Raw genomic sequence first — 23,613 nt, forward strand, 5'->3', positions numbered from 1 at the left:
GGCAGTGGGTGAACTATCTTTTACAAAAAGTGGAAATACAGGTGACCAGAAAAGACTGAGTCTTGCTTCTTTGAGAACATGCTCTCAGATAAATGAAGCTTTCTTTCACAGAAGCTTTAGTCTAGTGGGTTAAGTAAACTTTAGCAGTCATTCAAAGGAAATTTTCTTCTGCTCATTTCTGCCACTACCAAACCTTTCAAACATCAGTGTCTTTTTTCTACTGCTCTCATTATTTCTTATTCCCCAAGCCAATACATCATTTCATAGTATTTCCCTCAGGTTTTTCTATCTCTTCCTACTAAGGAAAAGGATAATCCTTCCTTCACTGCAGCGAAGGTAAGAGCAAGAATGGTCTGGTATACACAACCACTAACACACCCTGAGGAGTATGCCGGTAGGTAAAAACGAGCACAGTTATCTGCGGTGTTCTTCCCCTGCCCCCTCCGACTACTGGATCGGCACCAAGCTTTATACAGCTCTGTAAGACAGAGTACAGTTTCTGTCAGGAGGAAAAATTACCTCCAGTCTTCATAAATTTTACTGCTGGCATACCTCCAGTCACATCAGTAGCAGCAGCAGTGAAATCTGTTTGTCTGTCCAGCAATTGCACAGTGCTCCATGAATTCTCCATTTTCAAATGCAGTCACTCTCAGCTGCTCACATACAGAAAGCTGGACAAAATGTTACTTTCTTTCTGGATAGACTGATATTAGGTAATGTGCTACTGAACCTTTTTGTACCTTTTAATGAGGTCAAAGTAACCTTTAGAGTTTAATACTTGTGGTGCTCATATATTACTGAGATAGGTTTGTTATGTTTTTTCTTCAGTGTTTTACTACTCAAACTTCTTTTCCTACTGCTTCTTTTGGTTAACGTAGACAAACTGAGCAGGAGTCACAGATATTCTTAAAACCCAGTGGAATAGCCTAGGGGTTTGTTGTACTTGACACTGGGACAAAGAGGACAGTGACCGGCAAACATCAAGATTTTAATCCTCTTTTTCACCTCATTTTTATTTATGCTTTCTGTTTCAAAAAATTAAATCTTTCTTCTACAAAAGAGTCTATTTTTTCAGATAAAGTGACAGACACCTTCTGGATAAGAAAATGCAGCCTGCATCCTTTAGTGACCCTTATTCCACTACTAAAGGAATCTACTCAACACAGTATGCAACCAGGAACTTCATGATTTGTTTTGTTTTTCTAAAAACAGATATGTGAAGAAATTGTAGGTTTGGAAAGAAGCTCAGAAAGTAGTTATTAAGAAAATGCCTCCATAAATGTTGGTCTGCCAAATTCTATTATCCATTGGTTAAGATATCCCCGTCATCTGTCTGAGTATAAATGAGGACTTCTTCAGAGATCACAGTATGGTTTGGGTTTGAGGGCACTTTAAAGATTACCTAGGTCCAATCATCCTGGCATAGTCAGAGACATCTTCCACTAGACCAGGATGCTCAAAGCACCATACAACTTGGCCTTGAACACTTCAAGGGATGGGGCACAACTTTAATGGACAACCTTTTCCAGTGCCTTACCATCCTCACAGTGAAGAACGTCTTCCTTACACCTAACATAAATCTACCCTCTTTGAATTTAAATTGTTTCCTGTTCTATCACTACATGCCCTTGTAAAAAGTCCTCTATCTTTCCCGTAGGTCCACTTTAGGTACTGGTAGGCTACTATAGGGTCTCCCTCCAACCTTCTCCACACTGAACAACCCCAGTTTGCTCAGCCTGCCTTCATTTACCAGTTACTTCATCTTTGGTTCAGCTCTACCAAAGACTACTTCAAAGACCTTTCTCACTTGGAGCCTGGTGACTAGCACCATTAGGCCATCCAGAGACTCTAATGCAATAAGACTAGAAGAAAAACCTTCTCTTATGTGATGACACCAGCATTTCTGTACAATCTCCCACTGGCAGTCCTGTTGTATCATATTGTTTTAAACTTTGCTGGCCAAAAACGGGTAGTTAATTTCAGACTTAACTGCTCACTGAGGCATGTTTTGAGGAACTTATGTTTTTAAAACTGACAACAAAATTCATTGGAAAGCATGTCTCATTACACAATTCTACCATATCAGATGCTGTTTCTTCATCTATTTATGTAAGAGGTTTAATGAAATTGACATATAATCTAGAAATATTTATTCCTGTTATGCGTTTCATCCTTTCTACCCGTGCTAGTTTGAACCTAGCTAGAATGTTTTAGTGAGAAGAATTAGATTACAGGTGGTGAAAAGGAAACAATGGTGATGTCTACTTCACTCATAGGCTTGCTGAGATGTATAAGAACATAAATATAGATAACAGAGTCACTCTCTGTGCTTCTGTGGGCTGCACCTCTCTCCCTAACCTAACCTGCTGTCTGTGTGACTAATCCATCTGCTTCCTAGCCCTCCTGGCTAACCCCCCAAGCTACTTTAGGCGTAAGGCAACGTCTTGGGTAAGGTAGAGGGATGGGAAGAAGGTGGAAGGGTGGTTGAGAGCCCCTCCTGGAGACTCAGGTTTCTGGGAGGGGTGCAGTCTTTGTGTGTTACCTTTTAACTTGTATATCTCTGTATATAACTGTATATACTGTAAATATCTGCTTGTATACTGTGCTAAGCTGTAAATATAAAGCTTCATTCAATTTCCAGAGCACCTGAGTCTACTCTGGGTGATTTTCCAAAGTTGGGGGAGGGGCAGGTAACATCCAGACCATCACATCATTGTATCACACTACCATAGTATTTTTTGTGCCTTTTCTTTGCTTCCAAAGCAATTGAGATGTCCTTGATCATGCTGTGGGCATCTCCATGTACTTCTGGTGTTCTCTAAAAAGTTTGAAATCATTGTCTAAATGACCAAAGACATAAGCTTATTACAAGTTTATTGAACATTGCCTACCAAGCACAGAAGAAACTGAAGGGGAAATTGCATGATCAACAGCAATCTCATTAAACATGAAGTTCTTGTATAAGTAAAATATTTTAAATAACATTAAGAGTGGAAAAAACTATCAGTAGATTTCACACCTTGTCAACAAAAAAGTCAAACAACAAAACATAAACCCAAGGGGAAGTAGATTTTACTAGGTCTACGCTCCTGATAATAATCTTTAGTGTGGATGCTGAATAACTTACTTGCTTTATTTTTCTGGGCTTCAGTACCACTAGTGTTAAGGTCAGAAATGGGCACTGCTGTTCACTGAAATGGCATTTGGTAGTAAGCAAGCATTAAACAATTTAAGAGTCAGATTACATCAAAGTCTATAGGAGAAGCTATAATGACCTTATACATACTCTATACCAAGAACTACTGTACCCTTTCCTTGCCAGACGCACCACAAAACATCATGCATTTCAGTTTTCACTGAAAGCACTCATAACATGAACATGGTCCAGATTTGGACTTTAATATGGAAATCAGCCTGAGAAAACATACTAAGTTCTAAGAATAATGAATACCAGTGTGAACTGCTGCTGTTTGTAAGACAAAAGTTTTTGCACTGTGGACTTACAGAAATTCCTGAAGAACTGCTGAGTTCTCAATTTAACAAGTCATAGTAATAACGTTAAACTCCCCTATAAATCCATGGCCACAGGAATAGCTTTTCTAGTACCAGTGCAAGTTCAAAATTCATATTCTTTTCTTGAGACATCTAGAAAAGAATCTTAGTCCTTCGAAGTTATCACGACTCCATTTTGTGGATTTACAAAAGTAACTTAATATCAGATCCCTAGACCAGTTTTCTTTTCCTCTCAAAGAAAATCATAGGCATGTAGGCATGGCAAGTCGAACCCTAGCATATTGCCTGGATGTAATTAATCAGCATGACTTAAGCAGGGTCAGCATCTGGCTGCTTTTAATTTAAAATTCTTTATGGGAGGCAGAGAAGCTGATAGCTGATTTCTTTGGGTCAGATTTGCAATCCTGCAACCAGCCAGCACCTCTGAACAACCCTTTCTTTTTACCACCCCATTCACCATTTATTGTGACCAGAGGCAGTAAGCATTTTCAGATTTTCACTAGAAATTACTGGTTTGTCCAAAGCCAATCACATTGCTTGGAATTAGTTCGTTTTGATGAACTCACAGTGAAACCCTGCAGATATAATGGAGCCAGATGACTTTCAGGGCAGGGACTAGTCCTAACAAGCAAACTGCCGCTAAGTCAAAGGACACCTAGTTTTCTTAGAGCCACAAATCCCAAGCCACTCTTCCACATAGTACAGGTACACAAGACAGCTGCTTGGGGGTTTTGCTTGCTTGCTTTCTTCTAGATTTCTGTTCTGTACAAAATTTCAAAATTTCTATTCTTGGGTGAGATTTGGTACAACAGGAATGTCCCAAACAGTTCTACTTTTGATAGTTTCAAGGTCAAGCACTCAGCGTTTCATTTTATTTCATACCATACAGAACTGTAGAATGCTCATCTTTGGCTAACCCTTCTTAAGATTTGCCCCTCTCTTAATGGCAGTGAATGTTAACCTGTATCAATGAAAGCTGTCACTGCCCTACCAAAATAAGTCTCCCTCATCTCATATTCTACTCAGAACTGTCCTGTTAGATTGAAGCAACTTCAGCCAAGGATGTTACGTGAGGGCAAAGTGTGCTCTGCAACTACTCAAAATCTTGCCTTTCATGAAAACCTAAAGCCTGTGCAGGTTTAAGCCCGTGAATATCACCATTACATTTCAGAGTTTCTGAGACTGAAGGCAGCACTAACTGCACATTAAAAGCAGCTCAGCTATAACAGGATCCGAACACATGGTAATAATACTCTTTTTGAAAGAAGTGTGGATCTATTTAAAGGGGAGGTATTTTACACAAGATATATCACAGATATTGAAATATTAATTCCTGAACTGTTTAGCATGGGGAGGGAGGCAGCAAAAAGCTGTGCTTTCCTATCACAGAAGTACATGCAGTTATCACCAGGGTTATGCTATCACACAGAGGCACACCACCTCTGAGTGGGGAAAAAAAAACCCACTAGTGAAAATTTCAAAAGGCCTAAAATAAACTGTAGACTAATTAAAACCTGATAACAGAGGTTATGAATGTGACATGTAATAAAAAATGAACTAATAGGAAACTTGGGGAAAAAAGTAAAAAGTTGTCTTGCATTCCACACGCACAGTATGTTTCTACAGGTTTCATACTATATACACTCTTCTGAGCAAGCGTGGCTCAAAAGGAGTAACAAGTACAAAGGAGTTGCACTCTCTGGTTTTATTTGTACCAGGAAGGTTATTTTACTGCTCACAAGGATTTCATTCTATAAACATACTGCCAGGTTTCTCTTTGTAAACTGCCACATGTCAGCTGCAGGTGCCCTGGAGAAAAGCCCACACTTGCATCTCTGGGCTATCCTAGATGTCCACTGTGGCGGTTACAATCTCCTCGTTGTAAAAGGAGTGAGTAATGGAAGCACCCTCTTCAAAATGCCACGGTAAATGGAGGCAAGAAGGTCACTTCTCCATCAGCTGACATAGCTGGCACTCGGTAGGCAGTAGTAATGCTGCAAGCACAGAGGTTGTAACATCCACCCAAAGATAGGTACAAATATACTCAAACTGCCTCAACTGCCAGTTCAGTCTGAACAAACAGAAATGATGCTCTGACCTGACTGCAGCTTGTCAACAGCCACAGAGATCATAATTTTTCCCTGTCCTCCACAAGCAGCATGTTTTTCTCACTCACCTATCTTCTGTCCCGGCAGTTTCATATTAAGCAAAGACAGCATTTAAATTTGATCTCTTCATAATCTCATCACTAGTATTGTACATGGACTAACAATTGCATTAGCCTTGCTTTGGCCTCCACTCCATGACCATATCTGTTTCATGTTTAAAAATAGGTTAAAAGCCTATGAGACCTCATAGAAGGAATTATTCCTTATTATTCCTTCCAGGCCTTACATACTTCCTGTGCAGTAAAACAATGCTAATTTGGTTCATATAAAGCAACCAAGAACCCAGATTCTGTTTTCAGAAAGGGAAGAATATAATGATACTTAAATAATTTAAGTATTATTAGCGCTTGAGACTTGGAAGTCTTGCCATCATGAAGTCACATACTTTACTAACATTGAAAACAAATGAATGGAAGACACTTGAAAGGAAACAGGTTTATTCCTTACCGTGATTTTTGACTCATCTCTTCTTCATTGTTGAGAAGCACCTTCTCCTCCTTCATTTCTTGTTCTGTTGCTACATTGTTTCCAAGTCCCTGCTGAGAACTTTCTTCCCATGCATCACAATGCACTGCCTTCAACACACGCGTTCCCTCGATGCCTGAACTTTCATCCACAACAGTCAGGCTGTCTGGAGGAGAACAGCTTTCATATTCAGAAGATTTCTGAAAGGCAGTTTCTAGCTGAAATTTTGCCCGAGTGTCATGCATCAATTCCTGTGCTGAAACAGCTTTTGGTTCTGTGCCAGAACGTCCGGACTCTGATTCTAACATTTTTGATTCAGCAGAAACTTCTTCAGGCAACACGTCACTAACTTCATTTTGGCTCAACATAATCCAGCCTTCATCTTGCCCACAGCTTTCCTGTGACCCTTCATCATCCAGATTTTGAGGCACAACAGAACTTTTCTCTGCTAAGTGAACAGAATCCCATTCAGTCCCACAAATGGTGTGACCTTCCCTTTCATTTGTAATGGAGATTGGCTGAAAAGTATCCGAGGAGCCCGGTGAAAAGGCTTTACAAGATTCTATCTGTTCAGCTACATTAGCTTCTAGAAAGGCAAAATCAGTTTTGTTTCTTTCAAGAGTACCCTTTGCTGAAGGTGTATTTTCTTCCCCAGTAACAAGGATGTAATCCATCTCCACTGAAGTCAGACATTGGCGTACCTGCATCCTCCAGTCTTCCTCAGCCTCTGTAGTTTTCAGTTCAGGGCTCTCAGAGGACTTTCTCAGCATATTCTCCCAATGAAGTGGGGTGCACACACCAGCTTCTAAAAAACAGGCAAACAGAAACTCCCTTCAGTTTTTTAATTACTATTTCAGTCACCATAATGTCATTAAATCTGCATAGTGAAAAAAAGCTCTTCTCAGTTTGCTTCACTCTGTTAATGTTTACTGGAATTTTATAATAGCATCATCATTATTGTTAAAGATTACACATTAACACTGCAATCATTCCCAAAGGACAACCAATTCAATGTCCCTTATGATAGGTCCTGCACAAACAACAGAAATAATGCTTAAAAGCTTTAAACTCCCTAGAAGGCCTTTCTCAAGCACGGTTTTATACATATGTGAGACATGCAAACTTCAAACTTCATTCACAGCCTCATCATGCAGCAATAACATTCCAGAAATTAAGTTCCCTTCTTTCTTTGTCCTACGAACCGTCTCGGTAAAGCAGGTTTTCTTACCATCAGGTGATCTTTTATCTCCACCTGCCGGTGAGTCGAGATGATACGTTTCTGCCTCAGATTCTCCTATCACAATCTCAGAAGCTCCTAGAGCTACTGCAGATGTGGAGACTGACGGTTCCGAGGTGTCAGTTTCCTGGAGGCACTCCGTGGGCATTTTGGACACCTGGTCTTGAATACTGCTCTCTTCGGTCATTACGATGCCTTCTGCATGTTCCACAGGAGTTGGCAATGGTGAAGCCTTTTCCAAACGAACACTGTCACAGAATGGCTGATGTAGCATCTGCTCATCCTTTACACGTACTCTGCTGCCAGAGGGTTCAGCATCAAAAGATACATAGGATGGTGGAGCACACACCACCGGTGTCTGGTCACAAGGCACTTTCTTAAACACAGTGACACAATTTTCAATTACATCTTCAGGTTCTTTTTCTCTGTCATCAGCCAGTTGTCTATCTGAATCAGATTCGTTGCATTCATTAGCACCAGGCAGAAAGGATTTGGAAGAGACTACCTGTTCATCCTCTGATTTCCCTTCTGCTGCTAGCACGTTCAGCCTACCACATGTACTTGCTGAGGCACTAATAACTGATGTGTTCTTTATGTCATGTTCTACCTCTGTCTCAGATTCATCTACACATTCTTCTGACTTGTCTAGCTTATCACCAGTGACTGCTGTATGGTCAGTATCAGAATATTTTTCAACTTCAGCCAAGGCACTGATTTCTCTGAGGCACTGTTCTGCCCTGTGAGGTAAAGTAAAATCCACAGGAACCAGCTGCATTTGTGAGATTGCTATTTGAGCTATATCAGTTGGTGTTGCATGCTGACTTGTAGGAGTATGATTTTTGTGAAACATGTCTTTCACATCTACAGACATTACTTTTAAAAATTCACTGGTGATTTCAGTTGGGTCAGTAATAAGTTTATTTTCTAGACCATGCTCTTCTGAAATTGCAGACTCAAGAGCCTCCTGAGTATTCGAAGAGATAAGCTGATAGGATTCATCAGTCTTTCCCTGCTCATAGTCCTGGGGGCTACTGCTTTCACACTGTGTCTCTACCTTCTGCATTGCTAGCTGACATTCTGAATCAAAATCTGCCTCTTTACTCTTGTTTGACCACATGTGAATTGGCTGACTACTTTTGTCTTCAGGATCCATCCCAATCTGAGAATATGGGGTAGAAGCATGCTTATCCTCATACTCCTGGCACACATCAGGATTGAATGATACATCTGAACTATTGTCTTGGTCATAGTGACTTAATATATCAGGATTTTCACCATCTGATTTCAAAGTGACAGTCTGCTCAGCATTAGTCCATAGGTCAGGTTCCACTGATAAATGATGACTATTTTCCTGTGTGTTATCCTGTAAGATATCTGGGATATGTGCAGTTGAGGGAACTAATATACTCCACCCTGGACTTGACTTCTCTGTCATTTCAAAAGATAAGTCTTCTACAGTGAAAGCATCTGGCAGGGAGTTTCGCACTTCTACACCTTCACAGGTATCCCACTGCTGCTCTTGAGAGATGAGAGTTACATTTCCTTCATTTTCTTTAGGCAGATCCAGTGCAGTGATTTCTTGAACCGATGGATTTAGCATACCTTGCTCTTCATCTGAAAAACTACTCAGCTGAGTCAGCTGATTTTCATGATCTGTAGGAAACAACTGCTCTTTCAAGACCTTTCCTTCTTCATCCAGGATGAAAGGATCAAACTGTTTGAACTGTACAGTGCCTTGGTATCTAAGATCATCAGGAATATTCACAGAATATACTAGCCTTCCATTTTCACTCTCATCACAGCACAAGGGAAGAGGCTGATTTCCATCATTACTTCCATTACTGAAACATGGCTCTGTTACTTCTTCACCTTGTGAAGGTGATCTCCAGAAGTCCTCCTTATTGCTGGCTAATTGGTTTGTTGCAGAGTGACTTGAAACAGAACACTGATCTTTCAATTGCTTTTCCTCACAAGGCTGTGAATTCCACCATTCTGAACTGTCAGTTGGAAAAGCAAATGTTCCTACTGTGGATTTTGGATCTGTTCTTAAATCAGTTTCCGAGGACATGCTCCACATATCTACAGCTTTAGAAGAATCCTCTTTTTTATCACCAACAGCAAAAGTCAGTGTACTATCTTCATTCATTTGAGATAATTGTTCTCTGCTAGCTGTTTTTTCACTGAGAATACTCACCTGATCTTTTTCCTGAAATGTTTTCCAGTAACCTAAACATTCAGAAGTCTCATTGTGCTCCATTACAGTCAGGTCCCCTTGCAGTACTTTCCCAGCTACAGTTGTTTCAGGGCTTTCACTGAGAATGCCGACCTGGACAGATCCTTCCAGCTTAGTTTTTACCAGTAAGTTTTCTGTGTTTGCTTCGGGACTTGATGCATTGGATTGAGCATAATCCTCTCCAATTTCAGACATTTTGTGCTGTTTGTTTTCATTTATGGAATCTTCATGAACCACTTCTGAACATGCCTCTGAATTCTCTGAATCTTCATTTATGTCAGGACTTGATAAAGAAGATACAGAATCATCATCTACATGGGCATTCCAAAAATCTAAAGTTCTAGGAATTTCACTGTGCTCAGCACTTGTTTCAAATCCTTCTTTGCGTCCATTCCCAAATTCATTTCTCTTACAAGCATCCTCAAGATTTTTATCATTTTTAATATCACATATATCCCTACTTCTTTTGTGATGACTGGCAACTGGAAGGTCTCCCCACACATTCACAGATGCATCACTCAGATCAGGACTTGTTCCACTTGAGTGTGCATAGTCATTTATTGAATGACTCCACACATTATCTTCTTCCAAATAACTTTTGATCTGTATATCTTTTGAAAGGCTACTTGTGGTATTTGCCATTTCAAGAACTTCACTTCCCTCAGGACTTGTTCCAGGAGACAGCAAATCTTCACATGGCTGAGAATTCCAAGCAGTCTGGGGAAAACTGTCATTAGACATTAGACTTGGCTCTCCACGAAGATTATTAGCAAGATCTAATTTTTCAGAGTTTTCATCTCTCTCAGAACCTATTTCAAGTGAAAATGAGTTTGCCACCACTGACATATCTGCAATGTTAGGAACACAGACATATCCAAAAGAAGGACTCTCCTTAGACTCACCTATGAATGAGTTTTTATGGGTCCTAATCACTTCTGAGCTGTTTTTGAAAGATACTACCTCAGAATTACAAATGTCTGGATAATGAGGACTCACTTCATGTAGTCCTTCTTTGACTTCTGTCAGTTCTTGTTCTTCATTCATCAAAGCAACTGATACTGGTAAGTGATGACCACTCTTTCCACAGCTGTTCCAGACACCTGAACTTACACACATTTCAGAAGAATTATTTTCAGGATTATCAGTATCTCTATCAGAACTTTCCATATCAGGACTTGTTGCATCCTCTGTCACTGTAATCTCCTTTTCAGCTTTCTCAGAAAGCAGCTGTGATGTCTCACTGTAATTGTAATTTTGTGGTCTGGAGTCATCAAAAGATTTGTAATTCCTGCCTTCCTCAGAAGCGCTCGAAGAAGATTCTGCACTATTCTGTGACAAGTCTTTCCTTCCTTCCTCACTAACTGTATTACTCTGACTGGAAAATGATTCATTCTCTGTGATTAATGCTTCCAGGCTAAGACTGTTTATGTTTTCTTCTGGGGAGCCAAGAACTTCAGTTGTTGACTTGCTTTCTTCCAAATCTGCATTACAGGAAGATTCAGAGTCCTCCTGCACTGGTTTGTTACAAATGCCACTAATCATTTCCTGTCCATGTATCTCATGTTTTCTGTTATATTCCTCTTTCCCTTCCTGAGTGATGACAACGGTATTGTCCCAGCCCTCTTCACAACTCTTCTCACGCTGTACACTCTGTGAATTCAGCTGCTGCACTGAATTCTGGTTATCCAGCTTTTCATCAACATCAGCAGCATTTTGTGCTGCCTTCTTACCAAGTATTTGACTCTCTAAGTCAAGTATTTTCAGATCCAAATCATTCCCAGTGTCTGAAGTTGGTGTAGATGTGTCTGTGTCTTCTACAGGAACGCTGCTCACTGTTTCTACAATTTCAGCTGCAGTATGTCTAGTATCGAAATCGTTCTGTAATGGTGATAAGTCATTCACTGTTTGATTGTATACCAGAGGTATTCTTCTGGTTTTGGGTGCAGAAAAATTCTTTTCACTGCTATGTATCTCCGTGGAAAAACAGTAATTATCTTCGTGTTCTGAATCGTGGAAAGGTGTAGCAGAGGCAGGTAGTGCATTCATTTCAGAATTTCTCTGTAACTCAGTGACTTTGTTTAAGGGAGGATGCCAGATACCTGTGTTTCTGGTGCTTGAAAAACTCATGTCTCTAGGAGACAATGGTTTCTTATCTGCTTTCTCAAGTAGTTTTGGCTCAGACAAATTTGAGGTTATCGACTCATCAATAACTGTTTCTTCATCAAAATCTTTGTCCTCATTTTCTCTTTCATCTCCCAAAAATGTAGGTGATATATATGAATCAGATGTCGAATAATTGGTGTCTGGTGGAGAAATAACCAAATCTTCCACTATGTTTGATGAACTAAGATCTGAGCTTTTATACAAGAAGGTATCTTCCCATGGCACCACTACTTCTGTAATGTCTTTCCTCATGTTTTCATCATACAAATCCCAGGTTTGTATAGTTCCAATTTGGTTTTGTCTCTGTTTAGAGTCACTCAATACATTTTTTTCCTCTGTTCCCAGCTTGGAATTATTTTGCATATTGTTGAAAACAGAATCTGTATTATCAGAGTTTCCATATTCTTCTATTGAATAATATCTTTCTTTATTCCAGGCTTCTGGAGATACCTGGATAGGTGGATTTTCAGTCTCGCTGTCTGCACTGACTGCAATTTGTAAAGGTTCTTCTAAACTATTACTTGATGTGGCCCATTCCTCAGGAACATTCATAGAATTTTTTTCTCTACCCACTTTGTGTATGTTCCACATATTTTCTGGGGATCTATCTTCTGCATCAAACTTAGCCCAAACTTCGTAAGGGTCTCCAGCTAACTGATTACCTTTCCTGTCACCACTACACCATGCATCTGATGTCAGAGGTGTCAGCTGACTAACCTGCCAAGGGTCAGTAAAGTTCTCTGATTCTTGCTTTGTCTCCTCTAAAGGAGTAGTTTGCAAACACAAATGTTCACCACTTCTCTCTTGATTTTCACGATTCTGATTATCTTGCTTAAACTGATTATCCCACAGACCTGCTCTCATGTGTTCTGTTTGCTTTGGCTGCTTTTGGAGGAACACAGAATCTGAGGCTCTTCTATCAATATGTTTTCTAAGCAAAGGACTTTCTTTACAATCTTGCCATAAGACAGGGCTCTGAAATACAGATTCCTGCTCACTTGAACTCCATGTATCAGCATTTCTGGACTCTAAGTCAAATCCATCCCACCAACTCCCATATCTAACATGAGTCTGAGAATAGCTTGTGTCATCTATTTCATTAATTTTTTTAATGACATCTTGTGGGAAAAATAAAGGCTGCCCATTGTCTAATGGTGATGTTTCTACAAGGCTGTTCATAGGAGTTGGTGGAATTCTTGAATCAGCAGATTTCAACAACTCTGGTGAAGAAGAATCACCTTCACCTACATCAATCAAACTTGGAATTTTCTCACAGTGTTCTGGATTCTCATCAGATTCTGCTAAATTATCTTCTTCATTTGTTGTCCTAAGTAAGTCAGTCGAATAATTCACTGTACTGTTTTCTAGCAGGTCTGTCTCAACAAGTTCTTTCTGCACAGTGAGCTGTCCTTCTAACGAATCACTACTGAGGAAGTAGTCGTCTGCTGGGGAACAATCAACAGAATGAGACGATGATTCCGATGGAGCTGCGACCATGGGTGTTAGATCGAAATTGAAAAGATCAAAGTTATCATTATTATCTCTAGATTCAGGTTTTTCTTCTTTGGCTATTGCTCCTTCAGGAATAGGACTACAGGAATCAAAGCCAGGCAACAGACTGTGATGGGAAGCAGCACCTTCTGCAACAGGGCTATCATCACTAAGGAAAACAGAACTCTCCTTGGAAGACCGGCTACTCCTAATGGTAGCCAGTCCACTGTCGGGACTCACAAGGTCTATATTGACATCAACATGAGCTTGCATAGATCCATTTATATCTTGAGCATTTTCTGTTAAATTGGCAGAACTCAGCTGTGGCTCTACATCAGAACCATATAACTCCATGATACCAGAAGAACCTTGTGAAAGTGGAGCACTGCCAGCAACAGCTTCAGTAGAAGAAGTTCTGCTGTTTGACACCGTTTCTGGTTGTCTTCTATTTACAACTTCCTTAACTAGAAGAAAAATTTGATCACAGGTCACCAAAGAATTTTCTTGATGATAAATGAGAATTTGGTCGCATTCACATTCTACGGGATCCAGCTCCAACGAAGGATTCTGGCATTCTTCTAATTCACAGCAGATCTGTTGAAAAACAGGATATTTCAAAAGCCATGCAATCATGGGCATAAGAGCACATCCTGACCATGTCACTGTGTAACACAGCCACACCTATCTATTTCTGCTAATCTATTTCCTGGACATTTTACTGTAGCAACCTACTTATGGCCCTCAAACAGATAACATGTTAATACTATATAATACATTATATAGTATATATTTTGTTAGAATATTTACTTGAAATTATACTATTTGAGTTTCAATTAAAATTTTAATTAGTAAACAAAAATCCAAATAATTGTTTAGTTGCTGCCTTAAGAAATCTGAATAAAATATATAAAGCTACACGAGAAAAGGATTTCTAGAATGGGAAAATAATATTTGTAAAATAAATACATTTATATTGACCTTGAAAGAAATAGAATCCTTCAGCCACCTGTCACCAAAATCAGAACTTCTTAAGATTGATAAAAAATTTCAAGAGAGTTAACCACTGAGATGATTTTTTCCATACAGGGGCACATTTAGTCCAAAACCAGACAGCACTTGGTTTTGATAAACGAACATCCTAGTAATAATCAGGCCTTATTTCAGAGATTGACTTATTTAACAATAACATACACATAGGTGAGTTCTGGTGGATGCCATTTACCCTCACTGCTGAAGACCCATTTGTGTAAATCACAATACAAAACTAAGCCAAAACTAGTTAAAAACAAAGATCATTTTGTCTTAGCTAAATTGAAAAAATCGAATCTCTTCTTGTATTTCACGTAATCATATGCTTTTTTCTGTCTGAAGTAATCATAAATATAGCAGCTTTTCATCTTGCATCATAGAAATAATGCAGTCACTTGAAATAGCCACAGAGTTGACAGCCAACTATTGCTGCTTTTTGACCCCACTTAATCATTCAGTGCTTTCATAAATGCTACTTAACCCCCACTTTTTACAGGAAAGGCATCACTTGATTATTTTTCCAGGTACTTACTTGATTGCCTAGCTCTGAGTTTTCCGAGTATACTGCTATCTGTCGTTTTGTTTGCTTCTCATCTGACACACAGTTGGCCAAAATGACAAGTACATCAAACCCGTATTTATCTACGAACGCTTTCAGCTCACCAATGAGACTCCTCTGTAAAACACAGTCCTGAAATATGGTAATAAATTAAAATAAATGTCAGTGTCTTCTCCATGTCTTTTTTTAAATGCAAATAAGTGGTGAAAATAGACAGAGCCTTTAACAAGCATCAGTGTCCATGGGTGTCAACAGAATTCCATTCCATTATGTGCTTAAAATAAATCAGGAAGCAACTTCACAGAATATTAATGGACCTTTACTTCTAAAGAATGTTAAAAAACTAAAAGCAGGTTTTGTCTTCTTGAAACTGCTGCTGAAATAGAATTTTTGTTAGTTCCTGCTACTTGCTTTTGTATCATTGCTTAAAAGTATGGGACTACTATTATTTCATAAGTAAAAGCTCCTTTTCTGTTGGAAAGACAGTATTTTAGGAAATATGTCAGAATTTAATTAAAATAATAGATGCTACAGTAATATTGTTGAGATGCAAAATCAGGCACTCAAAAGGAAATTATATGTGCTAACTTAATTTTGCAGCCCTTTATATGTATCCATTATTATGCTACATGACTCTGTACAATTTGACCTCTGATTATTTTAGACACCATTTCTCTCGCTCTTTGAATTCTATGCAAGTCTTCAAAATATAAACTCACAAAATAAGGACAGAATAAAGCAAACTAATTTTAAAACTTCTTTTGGAAACACAGTCATGTGCTTGTTTTCACAGTCACTCCACACCCAATACACAAGATACAAACATTGCATTTATCATTCCTAATCTCCTCGCCCTTTGAGTAACTCAACAATGAACTATCTACATTTCGCAACATAAACCATAAATCCTTCTTCCTCACCTTAGTACATGATACACGAAGTATCAATGTCTCTCTCCAGTCCTCAATTCAGAGAACTGCCAGTGAGCAAAGTCTTAGAAATTTTATCTTCTCCTTTATGTTTCTGCTATTTGCACGAGATACTTTTTTGTTGTCTTTTAGATAATTGTTCTTCTTATGTTGCCAAGCTACACTGGCCCTGAACAAACAGCAGTTCATCGTGAGCACAGCACAACTGTATACACAGTTTGGCATGTTGTTCCACTGCATCCGTCTCCTACCTAATAAATTACTGTTTCGGTTACATTTATACAAATACTATCTATTAATCTACTCAAATGTGTTTGCAACATGTCTCCTTCACTGTAAGTTAAATTTAAGACACAAAAATCTGTTTGTTTAGCATTTTTTGTGTTTGTGTAGTGTGTAAATATATGGTTTACATGAAATTCATGTAGACAGTGAGGTGGGTTAGGAACTGGTTGCAAGATAGAGTTCAGAGGGTGGTAATCAATGGTGCCAGGTCCAGCTGGAGAGCTGTGACCAGTGGTGTCCCCCAGGGATCAGTGGTGGGGCCAGTCCTGTTCAACATCTTCATCAATGACACTGATGAGGGCACAGAGTGTCTGCTCAGCAAGTTTGCTGATGACACCAAGCTGGGAGGCTTGGCTGAGACAGCTGAAGGCTGTGAGACCATCCAGAGGGACATGGACAGATTGGAGAGCTGGCACAGAGGAACCAAATGAGGTTCACCAAGGACAAGTGCAGAGTCCTGCATCTGGGGAGGAATAATAAACTGCACCAGTACAGGCTGGGAAGTGATCTGCTGGAAAGCAGCCCTGTGGAAAGGGACCTGGCAAAGTCCTGGTGGATAACAAGTTACCCATGGCACAGCAATGTGTCCTTGTGGCCAAGAAGGCCAATGGGATCCTGATGTATATTAGGAGTGTGTCCAGCAGATTAAGGGAGGTTCTCCTCCCCCTCTACTCTGCTCTGGTGAGACCTCATCTTGAATACTGTGTTCAGTTCTGGGCTCCCCAGTTTAAGAGGGACAGGGACCTGCTGGAGAGGGTCCAGTGGAGGGCTACAAGGATGATGAGGGGACAGGAGGGCATGGCTTATAAGGAGAGACTGAGGGACCTAGGGCTTTTTAGTCTGGAGAAAAGAAGACAGAGGGGATTTGATAAATGTTTGTAAGTATCTGAAGGCTGGCTGGGAGGCGGGGGACAGGCTCTGCTCACTTGCTCCCTGTGATAGGACAAGGAGCAATAGGCGTAAGTTGCAGCACAGGAGGTTCCACCTCAACACAAGGGGGAAATTCTTTACTGTAAGGGTCACAGAGCACTGGAACAGGCTCCCCAAGGAGGTTGTAGAGTCTCCTTCTCTGGAGACTTGCAAGGCCTGTCTGGATGTGTTCCTCTGTGATCTGTGTTAGACAGTATTGTCCTGCTCTGGCAGGGGCGTTGGACTCGATGATCTCTTTGGGTCCCTTCCAACCCGTAACATCTTGTGATCCTGTGATTTAGACATTAGGAATAAGTTATTTATTATGAGGGTAGTGGAACACTGGAACAGGGTACCTGGGGAGGTAGTGAAACCCTGTCCCTGGATACATTCACTGTCAGGCTTGAAGGGGCTCTGATCATCCTGATGTAGTGGGGATGCTCCTGCTTACTGCAGGGGAGTTGGACTAGATGGTCTTTAGAGGTCACCTCCCACCCAGTGTGTTCTTCTATGACTCTACAATTAAAGCATAAAACCCAAAAGTAAGCTGTAAGTTTACTGGTGGGCATTCATATATGAAATCTTAACACAGGGTTATGATGAGGAATTATGGTAAGGTTTGAAAGTTCAACTCAAAAATATTTTTCTGAAAACCCAAGTATTAAGCCCATTAGAAAAAGCACCTTAAATCATGGAAAAGTTACTTCAACTATCCCACTTCTAACTGCAGTTGTATTGTGGCTTAACCCCAGCCAACTAAGCACCATACAGCCACTCGTGCATCCTCTCTCCCCTTTTCCCCTCCAGTGGGATGGGGAGGAGAATCAGAAAAGAAAAAAACCCACAACTTGTACATTAAGAACTGGTTAATAATTAAATAAAGTAGTATCAGTAATTATAAAAGGACGATCCCCATAAGGCAAGTGATGCACAATGCAATGTCTCACCACCTGCTGACCAATGCCCAGCCAGTTTCCCCTGTCCCCTCAATGGCCCCTTCCAGCCACCTCTCCCCAGTTTATAAACTGAGCAAGATGTTCTATGGTATGGAATATCTCTTTGGCTAGTTTGGGTGAGTTGTCTTGGTTATGCTCCCTCCCAGCCTCTTGTGCACCTCCTCATGAGCAGGACATGGACACTGAAAAAAATCTTAGGATAAGTTCTATTTAGCAACGACTGAATCATAGAATCATAGAATCAACCAGGTTGGAAGAGACCTCCAATATCATCCAGTTCAACCTAGCACCCAGCCCTATCCAGTCAACTAGACCATGGCACTAAGTGCCTCATCCAGGCTTTTCTTGAACACCTCCAGGGACAGTGCCTCCACCACCTCCCTGGGCAGCCCATTCCAATGGAAATCACTCTCTCTGTGAAGAACTTCCTCCTAACATCCAGCTGCATCAATGTGTTCCCAGCTACCTTCATCTTAAATCCAAACTACATCACTGTACCAGCTACTAGGATAAAAATTAACTCTATCTCAGTTAAAACCAGGACAAGCTGGAATAGTTTATATCTATTAGAACAACAACAACAACAATACATTAAGCTAGAGCAGATTCAAAACCATCTGAAAATCTCTAATAACTCCTTTTCTCAGTTACCCAATTACAACCAATTCAATAAGATTAGGAAGTCACAGAGAAGGACATGGACGAATCAAGGATCTAGTCTGCAAGGTGTTTTATGACTATACGTAAGGTAAGTAAATAATCATTCTTAAAAGCACCCAGCCTTCAAGCTCCAGGATGCTTTATATTCTGTATTGAAAGTATCAGTTGAAAATGCAAGCCATTAGAAATTTTCTGTTAACATCATGTGACCTAACTGCAAGTTTCATGAATTGACTGAGATATATTTGCTATTAGCTCAGCCTGTATTCAGCAGTCAGAAAGTGGTAGACTGCAGAGTGACAAAAATCCTACTTCCTGCAGGATTTTGAGGGAGGAATCCCTTATCCTGCCTACACAACAAGGGGGAACTGCAGAGTCAGTATAAGCATTGAGTGTGATCTGATGTGTATTTTTGAGGTTTAAGGCCAAGGACCACTAGGGCATCATAGGGATGGACTACAGATGTTAAAACACACAACGTTCACATGCTAGCAGCTATTTGCTGTTGGGAAGCTGTTGCTATTACAAGGAAGGGTGTGGCACCAATGAAAAGTTCTAATAGTCAGAGCAGGAAACAGCCATGACAAAGTCCATGAAGGTGCAAAATTTGAATCTATCCCTAGTGGAGCAATTAGAACTGTGAGCTCCACACCGGGCCACATTAATATAAACAATAACAGACAGGTGCTACCTACATTATCAACAGGTCCAGATACTTGAAGTTCTCTCAATTTCTTTCATGCTTTCAAACTCACTATTATTCAAAGTGTATATTTTTCTTCTTAAGGTTCTCAGCATGTTGATGACTTAGAGAAGCCAAAAGATTAACTCTGAGCAGCCTACCTGTCCCTTTCCATCCAGTGTAAGTTGCATAAGGAGATCAGTTCCATACTACTAATGTTTATTCTCTGTAGATCACATTCAGCTTGGCCTTTGGCTTAGGTTACTCTACACATATTCCTTGGGCACAGAATACACTTGGCCAGATAACTGTATCAGAGAAGCCCGTAGGCAGCATCCACTTGGTACTAGCAATTACGTCACTTCTGTGTCCTAGCCTTTACCTAGAAGGGCTGCAACAAGTTCTCATGCAAACATCGTTTTTGCTTGAAAGTAGAGATGAGGAATGAAATTGTTCTCTCATAAGAAAATCCTGTAACAGCTAAAATGACCCAAAGGTGAAAGCTCTTCTAAGTACAGGGTCTCTCCAGCCTGCTATGCATTGATTTGAGGCTTTCACTGAAGGAATGTAGGATTATCTGTTTTCTCATTATAATTTTAGGTCTAACAAGCAGTGTTATGAAAGGGACCTCACAGAGTTTGTGTGATTTTCTTACTGTAACCACAATGCACCAATGCCACCTGGTACAAAATACTATCAATTCACGAGAGACTGCTCAGACAGCCGAGGGAATGGGTTTAGATGTGTCAGCACCAAACTGAGAAAATATCTTTAAGTAGAAGATACACATTATTTGAGGATTTAAAAGTACAAGAGACAGTGACAATAACACTGAGGAAGTCATTAAGTCATACCAGAGCACAGGCAGGTCAAGCAAAATAATGCTGATCTCATCCTAGTTGTTCCTTTCTCTCACAATAAAAGAACTTTCTGATAAAGGCCAGTTCATGGCTCTGGGACGGGGGGCACTGACAGGATTTTGGGTTTTACAATCACAGCTGGGTACACAGGGCTCCAGAGCTGTGAGAAACAAATGGGCTGTACTTGTCCCAGAGAGGTATAAGGAATTGGGGTCAGGAGTTGCCAGGGCTCATTGATAGGGCTTTAAACTGTATTTGAAGGGAGAAGGGGTTAATAATCTCATGCCTGCCTATGCAAAGCAGGGGCAGAGGGGTGGAGTACTAGTAAGGGCTCTCAACTTGTTGCCCTGAGGCAATCCAAGGGACAATGGATCAAGACCCCCCAACAGAATCAAGGGGGATTCGCTAAGAGCAAATGTGAATGCACACAGCTTAGGCAATAAACTGGATGAATTAAAGGCCACTGTGCTGTTGGAAAGCCATGACACAGGTGGCTGTTGCCAAAACTTGGTGGGATGCTTCCCACAACTGGAATGCAGGGATAGATGGCTACAAGCTCTTCAGGCAGGGGAGGAGGGGAGGGGGGGTTGCCCTCTGTATCAGTGACCAGCTAGAATCAGTAAAGCTCCACCTATGGAAGGATGATGAGCTGGGTGAGAGCACATGGGTTAAGATTAAAGGGAAAACAGGGCAAGGAGATGTTACAGTAGGGGTCTGTCACAGGCCACCTGACCAGCAGAATCAAACACAGGAGGCTTTATATAAGCAGACAGAAGTGGCTTTGCATTCACAGGCCCTGGTCCTCATTGGGGATTTCAATCACCCTTACACATGCTGGAGGGACAACACAGCAAGGCATCAGCGATCCAGCATGTTCCTGGAATGCAGAGATGACAACTGGTTCCTCCAAGTGGTGGAGGAACCAACAAGGAAAGGTGCTACACTGGACCTTGTTCTCACTAACAGGGAAGGGCTGTTGACCAACATGAGGCTCAGGGACAGCCTTGGCTGCAGTGACCATGATGTGCTGGCATTTAAGATGCGCAAGGCATCTATCGGGATGCATTCCAAGCTCATGATGCTGGACTTCAGGCACGCAGACTTTGATCGCTTCAGGTATCTGCTGGCCAAAGTATTCTGTGAAAAAGCTCTTGAGGGAAGGGGGGCCCTGGACAGGTGGTCCATATTCAAGGATCACCTTCTTTGTGCTCAGGAGCAAAGTATACTGACAGAGAGGAAAGCAGGAAAGAATGTTAGAAGACTTGACTGTATGAGCAAGGAGCTCCTGGACACACTGTCACACAAAAAGAGGCTGTACAAGGAGTGGAAGAAAGGACAGCCACAATGTGGGGGATATAAGGAAGATGCCCAAGAAGCAGGGGACCTGGATGGAAAAGCTAAAGTTCAGTTAGAGTTAAATCTAGCCAGGGAGATCAAGGGGAAGGCATAGGCCCCCTCAGAAAGGAAATGGAAGAACTGGTGACAAGTGATGTGGAGAAGGCTGAGGTTCTCAATGACTTCTTTACCTCAGTCTTCACTGGCAAGGGCTCCAGACACACTCCTAGAGTCATGGAAGATGATGGCAGGGACTGAAGAAGGAACTGCCCCTTCTGAGTGAAAATCAGGTTCATGACTACCTGAAGAACTTGAGAGTGTACAAGTCCATGGGACCCAACAGGATACATCCCCAGTTACTGAGGGAATTAGGGGACAAGGTCACTAAACCACTCTCTATTATATCCCAAAAGTCATGGCAGTCAGGAGAAGTCCCTGGCTGGAAAAGGGGAAGCATAATCCTCATTTTCAAAAAGGGTTAAGGATGATCCAGGGACCTATAGGTCAGTCAATCTCATCTCTGTGCCTGGTAGGATCATGGAGCAGATCCTCCTAGAGGCACGTCTGAGGCAGAAGAATAATGAAGAGATGATTTGGTACAATCAACAGAGTTGCACCAAGGGAAAATCCTGCCTGACAAACCTGGATCACAAAGTCACAACATCAATAGACGAGGGAAGAGCAGCCGACATCATTTACCTGGACCTGAGCAAAGCCTCTGACACTGTCCCATCCTGATCTCCAAGCTGGTAAAATATGGGTATGATGGATGGACCACTGGGTGGGTAAAGAACTGGCTTGATGGCCACACCCAATGAGTGGCTGTCAGTGGGTTCATGTCCAAGAGGAGGTCCCCAAGGATCAGTACTGGGACCAGCCTTGCCAGTGACATGGACAATGGCATTGAGAGATGACACAAAAATATAAAATTACGATGATGAATATTAATTACCAGACAAAAATATTATTAAACTGTGTAAATTATTTATTAATATTAAATATTACGAACCCCCCCTTATTTATAAGGTATGAACACACAGTTGTGGATATTTACACAGGGAACAGGCAATTGAAACAGTTAAGAAAACCAGAAATGCAGACATTAATTTGAGCTTCTGGAAAGATTCTTGCAGTGCAATATGCTGCTTGCCCTCTAGGGGGCACTCGAGAGGCTCCTTTCTGCTGAAGGCAGAAGGCAGAGTACAGAACCAAAGCAAAAGAGCTTTAATCACAAGGAGGCTTTTAGAACATTTACTCACAAAATAATATCTCCAGATCTCTGGGGCTGCATCATAGTTCCAGACAGTACTCAGAACACTCAGAGGGCTGCTGTCGGTGGTATGGTACCCACTGAAGGTTTTTGGAGTTTTCTCCCGACTGTCACAAGGTGCTGGGGCTGGCACAGTCTCTGACCTGTTCTTGATCCCTTCTTGGGCAGTGTCCCTTCCAGGGCTCCAGACTCCTCTTGGAGATTGGCAGGTGCGCAGGCAAGCACAGAGTCTTGCTGGTAGCAATAACTTCTCTTTCACCATGCAGGTTGTGGTGAGGTCTCTGTAAGGAAGCTCTCCAGCTAGGAACAGCTTATCACTGCTCCATGCTAGGCTGGCCATGGGTTTAGAGAAGCTTTCGGCAATGATTCCTGCCTACTGCATGAAGGCACTAAATGCCTCTCCTGGTAAACTGAGGCATGGCAAAGTTTCCAGGTAGACAAGCTTAGGTATCAAAGCTTGCTGTTACACAGTAAAGCTGGCCTGAAGCAGAGTGAAGCATGGCAAGAGCATGGCATGGCGAAGTCAACTGAGGCAGAGCATGTTGTTGACAACTTTCCTCATATTTTATCAACTGCCTGAGTCTGATGGCTCCATTTGATCACAGAGATTAGCCAAACTAACTGGCTAATCACAGAGATTGCCAAAACTAACCAGGTGAAGTCAGGGGCTTGTTTTACTCTTATTTGGGAAAACACAGGCCAAGCACATGTATCTTGTTTACCACAAGAGTAGAATAAGTCTGGGCAAGACCTGGGTCCTTGGACTCAGTGTCTCCAGGCCTTTGTCTTCTTTCCCACACTGCTCCCTATTCCAACAAAGGGGGAAGGGGGAGTAGGGAATCATGCCTGGACAAGACAGGACACATACC

The 23,613-nt window shown here is 41.2% G+C and overlaps 1 protein-coding gene across 1 annotated transcript in view; it reads right to left on the reverse strand.

The window, feature by feature from the left end:
• PRUNE2 (prune homolog 2 with BCH domain) overlaps positions 1-23,613 on the reverse strand; it is a 191,897-nt gene that overhangs the window by 58,199 nt on the left and 110,085 nt on the right. Inside the window, exons 7-9 of the mRNA XM_064140915.1 lie at positions 14,832-14,990; positions 7,375-13,864; positions 6,129-6,951 (exon numbers count right to left, since the gene is read on the reverse strand). Of these exons, the coding sequence (XP_063996985.1) occupies positions 6,129-6,951; positions 7,375-13,864; positions 14,832-14,990 (7,472 nt within the window). The remainder of the gene's footprint in view (positions 1-6,128; positions 6,952-7,374; positions 13,865-14,831; positions 14,991-23,613) is intronic.

The sequence above is a fragment of the Pogoniulus pusillus genome, chromosome Z (genome assembly GCF_015220805.1).
Source record: "Pogoniulus pusillus isolate bPogPus1 chromosome Z, bPogPus1.pri, whole genome shotgun sequence".
Lineage (NCBI taxonomy): Eukaryota > Metazoa > Chordata > Aves > Piciformes > Lybiidae > Pogoniulus > Pogoniulus pusillus.